The sequence below is a fragment of the Sapajus apella genome, unplaced genomic scaffold, assembly GCF_009761245.1.
Source record: "Sapajus apella isolate SASKATOON/1434 unplaced genomic scaffold, GSC_monkey_1.0 scaffold8, whole genome shotgun sequence".
Taxonomy (NCBI): Eukaryota; Metazoa; Chordata; class Mammalia; order Primates; family Cebidae; genus Sapajus; species Sapajus apella.
In genome coordinates, this window is record NW_022436948.1 from 23220601 (window position 1) to 23239793 (window position 19193).

General features: G+C 34.9%; 1 protein-coding gene across 3 annotated transcripts in view; it reads right to left on the minus strand.

The window, feature by feature from the left end:
- NCAM2 (neural cell adhesion molecule 2) overlaps positions 1–19193 on the minus strand; it is a 540885-nt gene that overhangs the window by 227681 nt on the left and 294011 nt on the right. For all 3 annotated transcript variants that reach the window (XM_032277132.1, XM_032277133.1, XM_032277134.1), the window contains exons 3-5: positions 17762–17968; positions 15740–15883; positions 7237–7374 (exon numbers count right to left, since the gene is read on the minus strand). In XM_032277132.1, coding sequence (XP_032133023.1) covers positions 7237–7374; positions 15740–15883; positions 17762–17968 — 489 coding nt within the window. The remainder of the gene's footprint in view (positions 1–7236; positions 7375–15739; positions 15884–17761; positions 17969–19193) is intronic.

Here is a 19193-nt window from a genome sequence, read left to right on the forward strand (position 1 = left end):
CTGGCTTTCAGATTGGGTCTCTGAGTGGATGTTCTGTTTGTTGATGATGAGGTTATTTCTGTTTCTTGGTTTTCCTTCTGACAGTCTGGCCCCTCTGCTGTAGGTCTGCTGAGGTCCACTCCAGGCCCTACTTGCCTGGGGATCATCTGCAGCAGCTGCTGAACAGTAAGGGTTGTTACCAGTTTTCTTCTTCTGCTATCTTTGTCCCAGAAGAATACCCGCCAAGTGTCAATCTGATCTCTCCTTTATGAGGTGGCTCTTTGGATATACAGGGGTCCAGGAGCTGCTTGAGGAGACGGTCTCTTCTTTATAGGAGCTCAAATGCTGAGCTGTGAGCTCCATTGTTCATTCAGAGCTGCTGGGCAGATACGTTTAGGTCTACGGCAGCAGAACTCATAAACTGCTTTTTGTTCCTAGGTGCTCTTTCCCAGGGATTTAGGGCTTTATTTATGAGTTTCCGTTATGCTGCTGCCTTCTTTTTTTCCTTCAGAGCTGCTCTGCCCAACAAGGAGGCAGCCTAGTCACTGTCTGCCTGTAGAGGCTTTGCTGAGCTGCTGTGGGCTCCACCCAGCTGCCGAGTGAACTTCCCTGCAGTCCTGTTTATATTGGTGTATTTAGAACTGCCTTGGCAATGGTGGCCTGCCTTTGTTATGGCAGACTCTCTCTGTAGTGGTGGGTTGCCTTGGCAACAGGCGGGCTGCCTCTGCAATGGCAGGTTGCCTTGGCAATGGCAGGCTGCCTCAGCATTGGCTGACTACCTCCGTAGTTTCGGAGTGACTCGGTAATGGCGGACGCCCCTCCCCCACAGAGCTGGACCGTCCCATGTTCAGCTGCGCTTGCTGTGAAACTCTCTATCCAGAGAGTTTCTGATTGCTGTTCTTTTGTGGGGATGGGACGAGCCGAGCCTGATCGCCTGGCTCCCTGCCTCAGAGCCTTTTTTTTTTAAGTTGGTGTTCCAGTCACCTGTTGAAGGGGCGCCGGGATCTGTGTGTTTCCCCGTGCGGCGACTCACGCTGGCTTAAACAGCGGCACTGAGATTCGTGGTGCTTTTTTTTCCCCTGGAATCTACTGTCCTGGTTCCCTGTTCAGTCCCCTTTTTAAACAGATGAATGGGCCACTTCCCGTGGCTCCAATCACCAGCCAAAAGGGCACCCAGACCAGTGTATTTTGTATGGAGAACCACTGTGCCGGGGCGCTGACAAAGCAGCCGCGTGGGGCAAAACAGCGGAGTCGGCCGACACAGCTGCGCTGGCCGAGACAGCGTGCTGACGACCCTTGGGGCTTCTCCGCCTGGGAATTTCCTAGTCTATGGGCAATAAAAATGTGGCGTCCACTCACCCTCTGCACTTTCACTGGGAGCTGCAATCCTGAGCTGTTCCTAAATGGCCATCGTCCAGAAAGTAGGGATACAATATTAATAAAGTCAGAAAATATTCTCGTTTGGGTAAATATTTATTGTTAGGGGTATATTATATATTGTATGTTATATAACATTGTTACAAATTCCCTCATAATTTGCACGTGTAGAACTGTCTTAAAATAGCTGTCTGCATGGTTGATTCAATGACACAATTAATCTACAAGAGATGAATTCACTCTTTCATACTTGTATATGCTTTACATTATAAAACACTGCATACAACTTAAAGAGAAATTTTGACTTAAGTTTTAATTTATTACAAAAATAGAAGCATTTTTCCTCATTCTCTGAAACTGTAAGAAATAGGAATACAAAAATCAGTGTCTAGGGGTTACTGAGATAAAGTATAGTATACATTCAGACATTCATTTGTATAGGTATCTCTGGCAATTATCACTCACTGTTGATATTAATGTTCAAAGAAAGACTAAAGAGACAATTGCTTTAAAATTGCATTACTAGGTGTTTTTCAAACAACCTCAATTGTTCCTGTTTCCATTATCCCAAATTTTAACCTGCAGTTAGTGAATCACTCTTCACAAATTTACAAAATATTCAGAAAATAATAAATCATTATACATTAGGAGAATATTTTATAAATGAACACTCTATTGACTATATTTTAAATTTAAAATTTATTTCCAGGTCTTTCATCTATATGAGCATTTTTTAAGTAGTTATGGAGCATATTATTTAATTAGGACAAAAGAATCAGATGGTGGGAGGATATATGTGGGTTAAAGTAAGAGAGACAAAATTGATCCTCTTTTGAAAGAGTGTATCCGTGATGTGTAAGTGGGAATGTTTGTTTATATGTACAGAACAATTATCTACTTAAAAGAGTATATGAATTTACAGAAAAGGTGTCCAGCCAATTCAGTCAATGTCTCTGTTAATCAGCTTTTGAAAGATTTCACATAGTATGTCACAGTGAAACAAGGTATGATGATATAAGGAAAGCATTCACTGCGAGGTTTATGAACAGAAAGGTTTTAGGCAGGTTGGAGAGCTTACCTGAAGATTCAATAAAAACTTTAATATAAGCACGTATAAATTTTGTATGACTATCAAGAGTATATCAATGTTTGTTCAGTGAGGGAAATCAGCTAATTGAAAACAGAATATTGAAGTCGTGTAGCAGGATTTCTGTCAAATTATTAACCAAATCTACCTATGAATTTCTGCATGTCCTCACTCAATTTTTAACTCATTTCCTCCAGGCTCAATATAAAATATATTCTTATGTTCAAGGTAATAATCCTTAATATTATCAAGGATATTATTAAGCTTTCCTTAATAATATTAAGAATTATTATTATATAATATCCCCCAAAAATATTTTATATTCATTAACTCAACTTTGTGATGTTCCCATTTAATAGCTAAGTCCAAAACCTGATGTAATAGGTCTTTAACATTTTTTTAGCTTTCATCCTTTTAAAAATATGTGTACCTTTATGTGTCCAATACTTGTAATATTCATTTAACCCAGGCTACTTAAGTAATATCATTTGCCATAATGTCTCTTGCAAACTCGTAGTCTGTAAATTCAGCACATTTAGTTTTGTGCACACTGTATTGGTATTTTTGCTTGCATTTGATTACTGGAAGCCCTAAAGCCCACACTAGAAGTGTTAAAATTACCCTTGATTCGTCTTGCCTCTGTGACACAGGTATAGCGTGATGATTTTGCTTTAAATCTAGTTTTATTGTACACCTTCCTCTTTATTTCCTCATCCTTTAGTAAAAGTCCCAATTATCTCTCACATGAACTCACTTTATCTCCCTGCTAATATTCTTGTGTCAACTCCCTTGTTCTCTGGATTACTTGCTTCTCAATGGCAGCTCCTCTTTGTCCCATAGAAGATTGGGTTTTTAATAAAGCACTGATAGTCCTCCATGACCTACTGCTACCTGCTTTTCAGCTGCACCTCCACCTAATCTCCAAATCCACCAACACACCATTACTCTAAATCCTGCTAAAAACAGTATATTTCAATCACAGTTACGTGCTTGGATTTTTTCACACCTTATGCTCTTGTTTGTTTTACAAATGTTGCTCTCTCTGCAACATATTTATTCTTGCCCTATTCTCCTAAATAACAGTTTTTCTTCATTACGTTTGTCTTTAATATCAAGGAACTCTCCTGTCTTTGGCTGCATTAAATGTCTAGTCTCATAAAATAGTCTGTAAGTTTCTACAAAAACTGCATTTGTTTAAATGTTTTTTAATTCAGCTATTCCATAAACTATAAAGGACTTTAGTAAAGTTGATTTTTTTGAGTTGTTGAGATAAAACTCTAAGTGTCTTAAGGGAAATGATTCTGTGTTAGGCCTATTAGTAGCCCAAGCACAATATAGTCAAAAATATAAAGCAAGCGCTTTGCATATACCCGTTGAATAAATATATAAAATAAATGTAAAGCAATTTTGGAATGACAGTAAAAACTCTTCAGTTAAACTTCCAATATCTCAATAAGGTGATAAAAAATTGTCATAAATTATCACTATCAGGGTAAGTGGAAAGGGACACCCAGGTAAGTAATTTCAAAAGTATACTTCGGTCAGATGATGTTTAAATTGATTGCGTAAAGAGAGAGAAACAGAAAAAAAAGAAACACAGACAAAAGCACTGGTTTGCATTTGTCTGTTTTTGTGTGTGTATGATAACAAATATCTTTAAAATCTCTGCTTAAAAATATACTTCTTTTCATATACATGTTACATTGTCTGCACCTGAAGATCATCTGTGACTCTGCTGCTCCTGTCTTCATCAAGGTGCCCAAGATGAAGAAGTTCCTATTTGGGTCACGCTATTTTCATGGCAGAAGGAAACAACAAGAGAATAAAATAAAATATGTGATGTTTTCTTGAAGTTTGATTTCAGCCATGGTGTGTATTTTGTTTGCTTCTATGCTACTGGGTAGAGCAAGTCACATGATCAACTGGGTGAAAATGCATAATCCTTCCATTGGAGGCACCATGCTTCACATATCAAAGGCACTCATGTGTAACCTTCCTTGAGGGAGGGGAAGAATAGTTGCGAAAAGCAATACCCAGGCACTGAAAAATACATTAAGAAAGTCATAAGGTAGGTTTAAAAAAATAAAATAAGTAATAATCCATAACATTTATTATTGTTGGTACTACAGAGGAAGCCAGCAAAGATATTTTTCAAATAATTGTTTAAACAAAAGAGTATGAATTGGCAGGATAGAAAAAAACTTACAAAAAAAAAAAAAAAACAAGATTTAAAAGGAGCCAGTAAGCTGGGTGAGAGTCAATAAGACTGAATTAAAATGATTTTTCTGGCTTAAATCAAGGCGAAATGTGAGAGAAAAGCACAGGTGTCTCACAGCATTAGTCAATGCTTTCCCTCAGATGTGTCCAACTGCATCCTCCAGAGAAGAAATCAATTGATACCTGATTTTGTGAACACTATTACTTTAAATAAAAGAGATTCCAGGAATTTTAAGCTATAAGAACTTGTGATTCTAAAGCTAAAAACACGACTAATTTTCAAAGTCCATGCAAAGAAGGTCATATTAGAATCTATGGTTGATTCTGTTAGAGGAAAGTTGGACACAGAGGAGAAGGATTTGCCTTTTGGAGGGTCAAGCTGACATAAACAAAACAGAAATTATTTGCATAATTGATCAGAGTGGCCCATAAAAACATATTCCTATATTTGTCTCCCTATAAATCCTGAAATATGTATAGAAATATAGACCTAAATATTCCAGTCTAAATGCAGACAGTGATGGATTTGAAAATTCACACTTTGTTCCTTAAAAGAATATTCATATCTGAATAACCATTCCTTTAAAATGAACGTACATAAACACTCACAGATAATCTAGAAGGCAAATAGAATATAGCACGCTATAAATATATTAAGAAAGTATTAGGTTGGTGCAAAAGCAATTGCGGTGTTTGCCATTGAAAGTAATGATAAAAACTGCAATTATTTTGCACCAACCTAATATTAAAGTAGAAACTACAATAGCAGAATGAATAACAAAGGGTTACTATGCCTGCTGGATGAATTTCATTTTAATATCATAATTGAATTATTGTTTTAGTGTAATCATATGTATATATAATAGTAGGAAATACTTATATACTGTTTCCTACCAATGTTAAAGAATTTTACATGTATTAATTTTTATTATAATTCCCTTTTTCACAAGTACATACTGAACACAAAGACTGCACATGATGAAATACACTTAAATATGTCACCATAAATCTTTTTGGATACAAAGTATGGTAAACAATGTGATAAGTAACAAACTAAATAGCCTCTATATATTACCATTGTTTATTGTATATAATAAAGAGAAAAAAAGAGCTATATATGGATATAGATATAAATACAGGTATATCAAATACAAATATAGATACAGACACCTCCATATTTAAACCTATCTGTTATGCACTGAAATCTTCCTCCTGCACTGAGGGGAAACTCCTCCACTGACTATGGCCCCCTTAATAAATATCAGACTCTATACTCCTAAAAAAGCCATTGAAAAATGCTAGATGTCCTCTAAGGACCCGGTTTCCCTATGACCGACATCTAATGGCAGAGTGGTTAGGGAACGAACGCATCATAATGGGTTTTCTATGTCATGAAAAGCTGTTTGATTTTGTCTTGAAGGTAATGAGAAGCACTGAAGAACTACTACAGTTGAATGTCTTCCTGGAGAGAAAGGTAGAATTGTGGGATTAAGTGTAGAGAATCCAAGTTGTATGAATTCAAGAAAAAAAATTAGAAAGATCAGCACTCTCATGGAAAACAAGATGACAGAGAAAATAGAGCATGCTCGAGAGATCTTAAAATACACAATGGATATGTCTTGATAACAGATTAAACTGTATGATAGGGTTTGGTTCTGTGTCTTCAAACGAAATCTCATCCCATATTGTATTAATAATTCCCAGGTATCCAAGGAAGGACCTGGTGGGAAGTGACTGGATCATAGAGGCAGTTTCCTCTGTGCTGTTATTGTGACAGTGAGGGAGTTCTCATGAGAGCTGATGGTTTTAAGTGTGGTATTTCCTCACTTTCTCACACACTCTCCCTGCTGCCCTGTAAGTTGTGCCGCTGCTTCTTTTTTACCTTCTGCCATGACTGTAAGTGTCCTGAGGCCTCCCCAGCCATCTGGAACTCTAAGTCAATTAAATCTCCTTTCTCTATAAATTAGTCTCAGGTATTCTTTACAGCAGTGAGAAAATGGACTAACACAACAGACGTCTATGATAACTGAAACGTATTTTCCAGCTCCACAGAATGTCGTATTAACACAGGCAGGAACTATCGTAGGAGAAGCAAGTTTGGAGGAAGAGATTTCATCATGATTTCATAAAAATCTGTCATTCATGTCCATTAATACATGTAAATATAACCTTAAAATTTTAATTATTAAATTTGAGAAAAATGTAAATAGTGTAAATAGTGTAAACTACATAAATTTAAGCAACAAGTAATTAATGTAATTTAAAAGTAACATTTAGTATAATACTGTACTGTGTTCGATATTCTTTCAACAACTACAATTCCAGCAAAAAACAATTACTCACATACAGCCTATTTAAAAGGGTTATGAGAATGACAATGTAAATTAAGTCATGGATCCTACCTTGAGGCTATAACACAATGTTACAGGTGCTATAATAAAGGTGGGAAGATTTCTTCCTGGTATAGAAGAGGTTTATTAGATAAGACTTGTATTTTGAGTTTACATGGTTGCCATTTAATAAAAAATATTGCTAAAATGAAACCATAAAATATATATAAATTATTTAGTGCTTACCATTAACAATAACAATGATATCACGGAAGTCAATTTCTCCCCTGGCCTCCACTCTTCCTTCGCATCTGTATATACCTTCATCACTTTTATTGATGTTGAGAATCTGCAGATTATTGTTTGCTAACATAGCGAACCGATCTGGAAAGTAAGCAAAGGGGAGAAAAATATATCAGTAATTGAAGGCAGAGTCCAGAGTGCTCTAAATTGTTAAAAGTTAAAATATGGCACTGTCACTATCAAGCTTTTAATCAGCAAACAAATTCAAATTTGAAAGTAAAATGTAATTTCATGACTTCAATTTTTCCACTCTACACTGCTTTGTTATACCTTTTTTGTCTAAAAAAAACATAAAAATACATTCAAGATTTTATATCCACATAAAATGGTTAGGCTCTTATTCCCCCTTGGTAATTTGGATGCAGAAATGATACACAAAGGAACAATGCAGGGAGATTAGACATCACAGATGTGCAAACTTTTGGCTGCAAATATATGGCAACATGGTTTGAAAAGGGCTAGAAAATATATTGAACATCCTTCTTCATACAATAGTTAAACTAAACATTTTGCATCTCTGAGGAGGTGACTAAATGATATAATATTATTCAAGTAATATAAAGGATATAAAAATATTTATATCTCAAATTTATGTAAGGGGTTGGGATTTTTCTGGCTAACAAGATAATCTGTGTTAGGAATAAATAGGTTTTGTTATTCTATTTCAAGATTCCATTTTTCATGTGTTTACACATGCATATATCCAAAAATAACCTGGTACACAGTGTGCATTAACTGATTGTGTAATCTGCTACAGTAAGCTGTGATGCCTAAGCAGCATCTCAGCCTGACATTATTTTTCACGTCTGGCCTGATTTATAAGCATCAAAATCTTGCTGCCATGCTAAAACCTTTTCTCTCCTTTTCATTCAAAGAATGCTTTTATGTATAGTCCAATTTGGAAACTCTTTGTACAAGCAGTATCTTAAATCTCCTTAATTAACACATCCATATATCTCATTGACTATTATCTGTTTGTTGGATACTGTATATATGACATTTTAATGAATAAGAGACAGATAGCCTCTATCTCTTTTGGCCTTTTGATCAGGTAGAAATGTGATTATGTTAAGGTACCCAGCCCCTAAGATATCTACAGTCTATTGTTTATTCCTTGGGCCTGTTCCAGTGTTTACTGCTTTCCCCCCTATATTTTGGCTTGACAATGTGGTTAGGAAAACCACTGAAGCCACATGTGAAAAAGGTTGAGTCTCCATCAGGCTGATTGTGGAAGGGATACAGTAGAATCCTGCCTCTACATCTACTGCCAATTGCAATTTGCCTGAGTGAGCCATAAACTACTACAGTAGTAGGCCACTCAGATTTGGGGGTTAATTTGTCATAGAAGTTCCTTAATGAAAGAGGAGAAGTTTGGGCTAGAAATAACAAATAGAAGAGTCATCAGAGCATAGATATTCATTAAACAGACAAGCCTGTGGTTGCTTTTTGTTGAAGAGATAAGTAATCAGGGGAGGAAATGCGCACATTCAGAGGCTCCCTCAAAGTGAAAATAGTAATTCTAATGCTAGAGCCACATGATTTTCAGCCCATGAGGTGTAAACTTTTCCATAATGTTTACTTTTTCCTTAGGTTGAATCTAAGAAGAGAGACAAAAATATTTTTCAGGTTCTTTCCCCTGGTAAATTAAAGCACAAACATGAAATACCCTCATAAAAAGAAGATTGGGGTGAAAGAAAACCAATCCAAAATAAATTTTTAAAAATTAAAAAAGGGAAAAAATAAAATGATCAACCAAACACACACGAAAAAGAAAACCAATCCACAAGAAGTCTTAGAGGATAACTCATAAGTAGTCCTGCAATAACTAAAAACTTCTGAAACTTCATAATGTTTCAAAATCAATTAAAAATCCTCTCAAGTGTGCAGCCAGAAGTTTGGATGAGAGGCAATTATAAATAAATAAAATTTAAAATGAAAAGCAACACTATCATATTTAGATTAGTGCATTACTGCATTTTCTAACTTGCTAAAATACCTATCATCCTTCATCTATAATGCTTTTTACTGATATTTGATTCGAGTTAGGAAAAATATGAATAGTAAGGAGAAGTGTTATTTTAACCAGAAAGGAAATGCTTTATATAAAAGAGCAATAATTAGAATCACAATACATATGTTATGGGAACACATCAGCATTTTCTTCCATTGAAATATTTGAATTTTCAATGACTATTTTAATGCATTATTTCTTTTTCTTTTTTTATCTTATTTATTTATATTTTTCTCCATCCCTCTGTCACCTATATCTGGCATTTCTCCCCATGTTATCCCTCCCCAACCTCCCTACCCCCTGCTGTCCCTCCCCTATTCCACACCAACAGACCCCAGTGAGTGATGCTCCCCTCCCTGTGTTCATGTGTTCTTATTACCCGCCTATGAGTGAGAATATGCAGTGTTTGATTTTCTGTTCTTGTGTTAGTTTGCTGAAAATGATGGTATACAGATTCAACCAAGTCCCTACAAAGGACAGAAACCCATCATTTTTGTGGCTGCATACTATTCCATTGTGTATATGTGCCACATTTGTCTTGTCCAGTCTATCATCGATGGGCATTTGGGTTGGTTCCAGGTCTTTGCCATTGTAAACAGTGCCACAATGAACATACATGTGTATGTGTCTTTATAATAAAACAATATATAATTCTTTGGATATATACCCAGTAAGGGGATTGCTGGGTCAAATGGAATTTCTATTTCTAGGTCCTTGAGAAATCACCATACTTTCTTCCACAATGGTTGAACTAATTTACACTCCCACCAACAGTGTAAAAGTGTTCCTATTTCTCTACATCCTCTCCAGCATCTGTTGTCTCTGGATTTTTTAATGATCACCATTCTAACTGGTGTGAGATGGTATCTCAACATGGTTTTGATTTGCATTTCTCTAATGCCCAGTGATGATGAGCATTTTTTCATGTTTGTTGGCCTCACATTATTTCTACCAAGTGAAAATTTAAAGCTTTAGAAAAACATTAATTACCTGCTAAATCTAAATACATACCATTACATATGTTTATGTATATAAAACATTTTCTATACAGAATACTATCTGAAAATTGCATGTCAGATTCCAAACATGTTTGTGAAGCCTATGGATTATTGTTAGTAAACTATTATCAAAAGAAAGCCCATCATTAATAGGTGTTTCCAGAAAACATTTGAAGATGGCACAGCTTCAATCAGTGTCAAAGAATTATTTTATTTGAAATTTTATTTTAGATTATGTTTCTCTCAGTTATACAGAAACCCAATTTTCTATCAAAGTAAGAAAATAAGTGTAATCAGATAATGCCCAATAAAGTGTCTGCTTTCTTTCCTTAACTTAGTTATTTCTAAGTCCTCTTTTTTCCTTATTCTGTGCCCACTCAATTATTTGTCTCATTTATCCACATGGCTTCAGTCACTGTCTATATCTTAAGGACTCACCATTTTTCTTCATATCAGATGATTTCTGTGAGTTCCATAGCATTTTTAACAGTCTACCAGATGTACGTACTTAGGAAGAATTAAAGTGCCTTGATCTCAGTATGTCTAAAATTGAGCTCAATCTCTCCACCTGAAATTTATCACCTGGCATTCTCCAGTTCTGTCTTCACATGCCTTTACATGGAACTAGTTGCCCAAGAAAAATTCCATAAGTGATGGAAATCTGCAGAAGGCAAATTCCATGAGTCATCTTTGACATCTTCCTCTCCCTCAGTCTGCAGACCCAGTCAGACTCCATGTCTCAGCACTTCTCTGTTTATCATTATTTAATTTAAATCTCTTTCTCTCTTAGCAATATTTCCTTAGGACCTGAACTGGTTTTCAGTCTCAGGAGTTTTGCCTTGACTCCCATCTAATTTGTTGTCTTCAGTGACACACAAATATTCTTCTCAAGTGCACATTAGGTTATGTTACTGTATTGATTAAATCTCTTCAATGATGCCCCCTTTGAATAAACAAACTCTGTAGCAGATGTCAAGCCTGTGTTAACTTGGCTTGACCTCCTTCTTCAGCTTCCTTTCTTATTAGTCCTTTATTTAAAAATCCTAGTTAGATTTACCCATTTGTATAAATATTTAAGTTGCAATTATTAATAAGTTCTAGTGATTATAAACTTATTCCAGTTTCAGAAATATGCTTTCATGCTGTATTTACCTCTGGGCCATTGCATATGGTCTTCCATCTTCCTGAAAATTCCCCACCTAATTTGTTCCCTTCACTGAAATACAAATATTCTTCTCAAGTGCATATTAGTTTATGTTATTGCAATGATTAAATCCCTTCAATGTCGCCCCTTTTGAATAAACTGCAAACTTGTAGCAGATGTCAAGGCTGTGTTGACTTGGCTTGACCTCCTTCTTCAGCTTCCTTTCTTATTAGTCCTTTATTTAAAAATCCTAGTTAGATTTTCCCATTTGTAAAAGTATTTAAGTTGTACTTATTAATAAGTTCTATTAATAATAAACTTATTCCAGTTTCAGAAATATGCTTTCATGCTGCCTTTCACCTCTGGGCCATTGCACATGGTATTTCCTATTCCTGATAGTTCCCCACCAACATTTGCCTGGCTAATATAGGTGTATATTTAAAAGTAACCTTTTCCTCTTAGCAGGCATCTTTGACACCCTCTCTTACCGTAAGTACTTTACATTTATTTTCTTTATCATCCCCTATTAGCACAATTTCCTTATCATAGACTCAATATATCTTGTTCTCATACTGATTTACCTATTTATCTTTCCCTTTAGATTGCTGGTATTTTGAAGGCAATAAACTTATCTTGCTTACCATGAAACTTAAACATCCAATACACAACAGGACAGACACTATGTATTCAATAATTGTTGAATTATTCCTTTTATACTAGAAGTAGATTATATAAAAGTTGTATTGAACAAGGTAATTTTAATCAGTTTGTTTGTTTGTTTGTTGTGAGATGGAGTCTCACTCTGTTGCCAGGCTGGAGTGCAGTGGTGCGATCTGGGCTCACTGCAACCTCCGCATCCCGGGTTCAAGCAATTCTCCTGCCTCAGCCTCCTGAGTAGCTAGGACTACAGGCACGTGCCACCATGCCTAGCTAATTTTTGTATTTTTAGTAGACATGGGGTTTCACCGTGTTAACCAGGATGGTCTCGATCTCTTGATGTCATGATCTGCCCTCCTAGGCCTCTCAAAGTGCTGGGATTACAGGTGAGAGCCACCACACCCAGCCATTTAAATCAGTTTTTTAATGCACAGGAGTTTATCAATTAGGTGTTGACCAAAGCATTTACAAAGTTTAAGAGATAATTTCGAAACTGGCTAAAGTTAAATGGATATCAGCAAATAGCATATCCCTCAATCAGGATGACACTAAATGTCAGGCTATTCAACATTTACAAGCAAAATGTCACCTTTACTTTCACAATGCTTGAATACTTTATCATATGAATCTCCTTTCTATGAGCAATATGGAAAATCTCCACTTCTATTCTTCAGGAAATGTAATTTTGAATATCTACCACACAGCTACAATCAAAAGCATAGCTAATAAGATGAGCATTTCCAAACCTCCATTGTTTCCTCTGGAATATACATACTTTACTTTTGTATCAGATTAAGACAACAGAAAGCTATCTTGGTCCATGGCATTATTCCAAATGCCCATACATATGCCATTCATAACTGTAATCTTAATCTTATTTAATTAGCTTTAATAAAGGGACTATATAAGGTATAAGCAGTGAATAATGTCATTTCATATACTTTATAAATGTACAAATTATTCAATAATGAGCTATGTGTTAAGTTTCTACAATATTGCAAAGTTAGAAAAGTGTGTCCTTCCTGATAATGTACTTGAATACTTTGAATCCTATAGTTAAAAATACTAGTTTATTTATCTTTTCCACCTGCCACACAACTTAGTGTTCTGTTTCATATTAAACTATACCCATTTCTTCTACATTGGATTTTCTGGTTCTAGATATAACCGAAATGCATGTAACTTTAGCAAAACTGATTCCAAGATTTACCAACTCAGTGAGAAGGAATGAGAGGGATGTGTCATTTATTGAGAATCTAACATACAGTCAAATATACATATATAAAAAATATATATATCCATATATATATATATTTGGAGACACACACACACACACACACACACACACACACACACACACACATATATATATATATTTGAGACAGAGTCTAGTTCTTGTTGCCCACACTGGAGTACAATGACATGATCTCAGCTCACCACAACCTCCGCCTCCCGGGTTCAAGTGATTTTCCTGCCTCAGCCTCCTGAGTAGCTGGGATTACAGGCATACACCACCATGCCTGGCTAATTTTCTATTTTTAGTGGAGATAGGGTTTCTCTATGTGGCTCAGGGCGGTCTTGAACTCCCGACTTCAGGTGATCCACCCGCCTTGGCCTTCCAAAGTGCTGCAATTACAGGCATGAGCCACCATGCCTGGCCTTAACCAAATATTTTATTCATTTAATTAACAAATGAAGTATATATGATTCCCTGTATCCATGGATTCCACATCCACGGATTCAAACAACTGCTTATGAAAAATATTTTTTTTAAAAACTCAATCTTTATTAAACATGTTGTACAGATTATTTCTTCTCATTATTCCCCAAATAATACTGTATAGCAACCATATACATAGTCTTTAGATTGTAGTTGGTATTATGAAGAAACCAGATACAACTTAGGATATAGGAGAATGTATATGGGTCACATGCAAATACTATGCCTTTTTATATAAGAGACGTTAGCATTGGTTTATTTTGGTGTCTGTGGGAGGTCCTGGAACAAATCACCCATAGATGTAAACATACGATTGTATGCCTAAGGTCTCATTTACGACACAAAGCCATTGTTTTAAATTAAGGAAATAATCTAATTTTTTTTTTTACAGCTAAAGAGTCAGATTTAGGCACAGAACAGTTAGAAAAGGTGTTCAATGCTTCAGGGCCAAGGAAAGGAGGAGAGCCAAAATGGAACTTTGGTTCTACGTCATTCAGTCCTGGGATGTTGGGGAAATATGTATGAGCTGTAGCAAGCAAATATCACTCCTCCATCACCACTACCCTTTGCCATCAGTCTTCACTTTGAGGTTTATGTTCTTCATGTTTTTTAAAAATATAATTTTACTTCAAAATATTCTATTAATAAAGATTTACAATAAACTTACACTTGAAGTTTAAGATCAGACAATATGAAAATATTTAGACATTGCCATTCTACCCATTCTACCATTACAAAAGAACGCTTTCTTTATCACTGAGAAGAAAAGAGCTAAAAATACATCAAACCATCAAACCAGTTACTTATGTGACTTGTTAATACACTCTACAGAGTTATGCTGAAACAAAATGAGAGAAAATAAGGTGTTATTTCTCATTAACGTCTTATAATGGAAACTGACAACCATTGAATATGCTAAGCTTAGAAAAATTCTTTCAAAATTAAAAAAAATGATTATTGAACATGATTATCACATATTCTCCCTACATATTCAAAAATAGATATGATCTTCTCTCCCTCCTTTATGCTGTAGAATCTTCATTCCCTTGGACGCAAATTAGAATCATTGAAGATGGAAAATACTTTAAAACATTCAATTATTTTGTACCTCTCTGCAATGCAGGTGCATTGAAAAAATATTCTAAATTGAAAATGCTCCCTATGCACACGGTAAAGGAGCACAATGTAAGCAAATTACACTTTCAATTTCAGAAGTCATATTATTCCAAAATTTTAGCTCAGTCTAAATCAAAATCATAAAGACAATTTGAATGAATGTACTTTTCTATTATCGACATGTATCTTCCCATAATATTTAGAACATGTAGATATCCTTGACAGCACGGCCTCAGAATAATAAACAGAATTCACATCAATACTAAGTTTACAGATAGTGATCTCATAGGATCATGTAGAAATTATATAGAATTTGAATACAGCAGGATTTACTTCTTTATTTACTTAGTACTGTTTATAACGCATTAATGTTTCCTTGACACTAGAGCAAGGGTCAGCAAACCTTTCCTGTAAATCTCCAGGTATTAAGGATTGCATTTCTTTAGACTAAACCAATTGTGCCACAGCTTCTCAACTCTGCCTCCAAAGCAGCCACAGACAATATGTGGCTGATGGGCATGACTGCATTCTGATTACAACTTACGGAAAAAGGGCATGAATTTGCCCTGAGACCTCTACATTGCTAAATCCTAGTCTAGAGTTAAATCACAAAAAAAATGAATTTGCCCTGACATCCCTACATGGCTAAATCCTAGTCTAGAGCTTAAAGCTTCTCAAAATAGTTGTTGAATATTTAGGGTCAAACATTCCAGTTTCCACAATTAGACACATAGATTCAGATTTTTAAAAACTGCAATAGTATTAGAACATATAACTTAGGGAGTTACCAAAATACTAACTGTCGGAAATAGTGGTGACTTCCTCATTATGATACAACCAGCTGACAGCAGGTGCAGGTGAACTGCTAACTCGGCAAACCACTTCTGCATCTTCTCCTTGTTTGAATTCCTGTGGAGACACCACTTCTCTGAAAGTGAGTTTTTCTGTATCAACAAAAAGAAATCACAAATCACAAAGTATCATTGCTTATTTCTCCTAATAACATAATCCAAACTTTACTGATACTATAATAAAATAATTAGGAAAACGTAGATACTTTAAAATCTTAAACTAGACAACCGAATTCTTCTCCCTAATACCATTCTATCTCACTGAGAATAAAATCCAAAGATCTTTCAATGCATAAAAGATTCTATATAAATTGGCGTTTATCTGAACAACTCCAATCCGAATTTCGCCTCTCTCTTCTTAGTCACTGTGCTCCAGGAAAACTGCGTTCTTGGAGGTTCCTTGAACATTCCAGGTTCATTCTCACCACAGGGCATTTGCACCCCTTCCAATTCATTCAGATTCTTATCCAACCTGCCTATACATAATTGCAATATTGCTTTCCATTTTGAGGTTCCCTATCTCTCTACCTCACATAATTTATTTTCCATAGCATCCCATAGCATGTTTATCTAGCATCTATCTGTTTCAGCTAATGTCTGTCCATCTCTGGCTGGGACTCGGAATTATATTTGATATATACCCAATAAGTGTCCAGAATGAATGAATGAACATGAATATTTATGCTTGATGAGAAATTCTCATAGAAGTAATGCATTGTTCTTGCAATTTCTTTTTTTTTTTTTAACCTTTGTAAATGAAATGTCAGGGTTCTTCTTCTGCATCATTTAAAATAAAAAGTATTTCCAAATACTATATCAATAAAATGGCCATTTCAATTTAATTATTTGCTATTATGAAATAGACTTTGCAGTGGTTTACATGAATTAGGAAAGTATCATTCCTCCAGAAGCTTAGAATCAAATAGGAGGAAAAAACTCCAAATCAGGAAACACAAGAGCAACAATGTGCCCACACAATGCTCTGGTCATCAAACAGGAAGCCCTATTGTACGAAAGTTCTGACTTTGTTTTTCACATCCTATTTCTAAAATAATAAACAAGACACCAAACTACAGATATAAGATGATTTAAGGGCTTGCATTCCAAAAGTATATATAATTTATCATTGGTAGAAACGATAACTACATATAAATTGTAAAGCATTACTTTAAGTACTTTCTGCAATATTATTTAAGGTAGTACTCAAATAAACTCTATATAAGACATAGGTATCATTATTATCCTCATTTTATATGTGAGGAAACTAAAGACAGAGAGGCTACATGAATTGCTCAAGATCCCAAAAGTAATTGGGATAGCTTGCTTTAAAACACAGGAGTCAACAGATTTCAAAGTTGCTAAACAGGTTAATGATTCCTAAATATGAGGAGGAGAAAGGAACATAGAAAGAAATCCATCTGAGAACATAAAATGAAGTGCAAATGTGGAAAACCTTTCTAATAAAAACACTTTGTGGTAAAGAATCTTGGCTCGATATTACAGTCTACGAGATTAGTTTCAACTTTCTCTCTGACTACTCCTGTTCACTGACTCTTCCCCAAATTCTCATTCTAAAACGGTCAGCACTGTCATGCATTTTCATTTGTCCTAATAATGACCTTTTATTTTACTGTGAAAAATAACCATTGAATGAATATCATACCACTAAATAAACCAGTATTCTCTATTTATCCAGCGAATTCTTAATGGCTTTAGAAATGAAAACATTTTTATTAACAGTGTTTAACAAACATAAACAATACCACATATATATTTATAACCATTTATTACCTGATACCTATTCTATTCTAAGATGCACTCTGGTAAAGCATAAATAAACTGGTATTTATTTTCAGTGCACATATTTGTTAATGAGTGGTAAATTTTAGTATTAAACATATTTTATTTTGTTTAAATTATTTATAAGCAAATAAAATTTAATACACTAAACCATATAAATACATGACTTACGGTAAATTTCCAAAACTACCGTAGCTTCTTGTGTCTGTCCTTTGGCATCTGTTGCTTGACAACGATATATCCCTGCATCTTCTATATTTGCGTTGTAGATAGTTAACCGTGACCTAACACCTTCCTTTTGCACCACTACCCTCTGTGTTGAAATTATCTTCTCTCCTTGAGGATTATACCAATCTATACTTTCAGGTTCACCAATTGCTGCAAAGAGCCATGGAAAAGGAAGGTTTGAAAATATGTTATAAATGTTCCTTTGAACACTGGAATTTACTATTTAATAATTATATATATATATATATATATATATAAATATATATATATATACACACACACACACACATACATGTATGTCATTGCACTTTAGGTTCTGGGGTACATGTGCAGAACATGCAGGATTGTTGCATAGGTACATACATGGTAATGTGGTTTGCTGCTTCCATACTCCCGTCACCTTATCTGGCATTTCTCCCCATGTTATCCCTCCCTAATTTTAACAATTTAGGAAAAAAATGTATGTAAGAAACTGGAAATCTGAGAATCTTACAAAACTTAAAGTAAACATAAATGTTAGCGTAAATTTTCATCTTTGCTTATCCAACATGGAGAATTCCCTCTTGAGTAAGGAATACCTAAAAATTACATAGCAAACTTCCTGTATAGTATTTATGCTATGATTGTTTAAATTTTCCCTTAGTAAACAATGTATTATTGCATTTAAGTACTGAAACTACCTTGACCACTGGGCCAGACCTAAATCCTACTTATAAATAATATCTGAATAGAACCACAATTACTAAATATTATTTCACTTGCTCAATTGCCTTTGCTAGGGTCAGAAGATAACACTTATATCCTGATAATGCCCAGTTTACAAAAATGTAAATCTTTCACAAAACAAAGTTTGGCCTTTGATAATACTACATTTGGAATTAATTCCCTAGTTGCTAAACTTGAATAGATAAGGCCAATGACCATTTTTATAATGATATCCTAATCTCTTTTCCCCAGTGAAATGAGTAGTTTCATTATTTTAATCTAAAACTGCTATTTAATCATATGATACTTACAATGCATTGAAATGATACTTACACTTCTAGGTAATTACAAACAAATCATTACAGGGTAAACATTTATTTAAGTTTTCCAATTCAGAATTTTGGTTATTATCCTCTTCCGAAAAGCTTAAGATTTCTGTGTTTGCTTTTAGTCACCAAAAGGATGCATTTCACCTAATTACTTGAGATATCATTTATGGAAGCAGCATACACTATTAACTCAAAAGTATCGGTGGGGAAACGTATAAAGTCAACTAACATCTGCAGGACCTCTTTGAAGAAAATTATTCCTTCTCATTTTTCCTAAGAAATGGTTTTAGAAACAAATTATCCGCCTTTCTATAACAAATTAGACATGCTTGAGTAAAAGT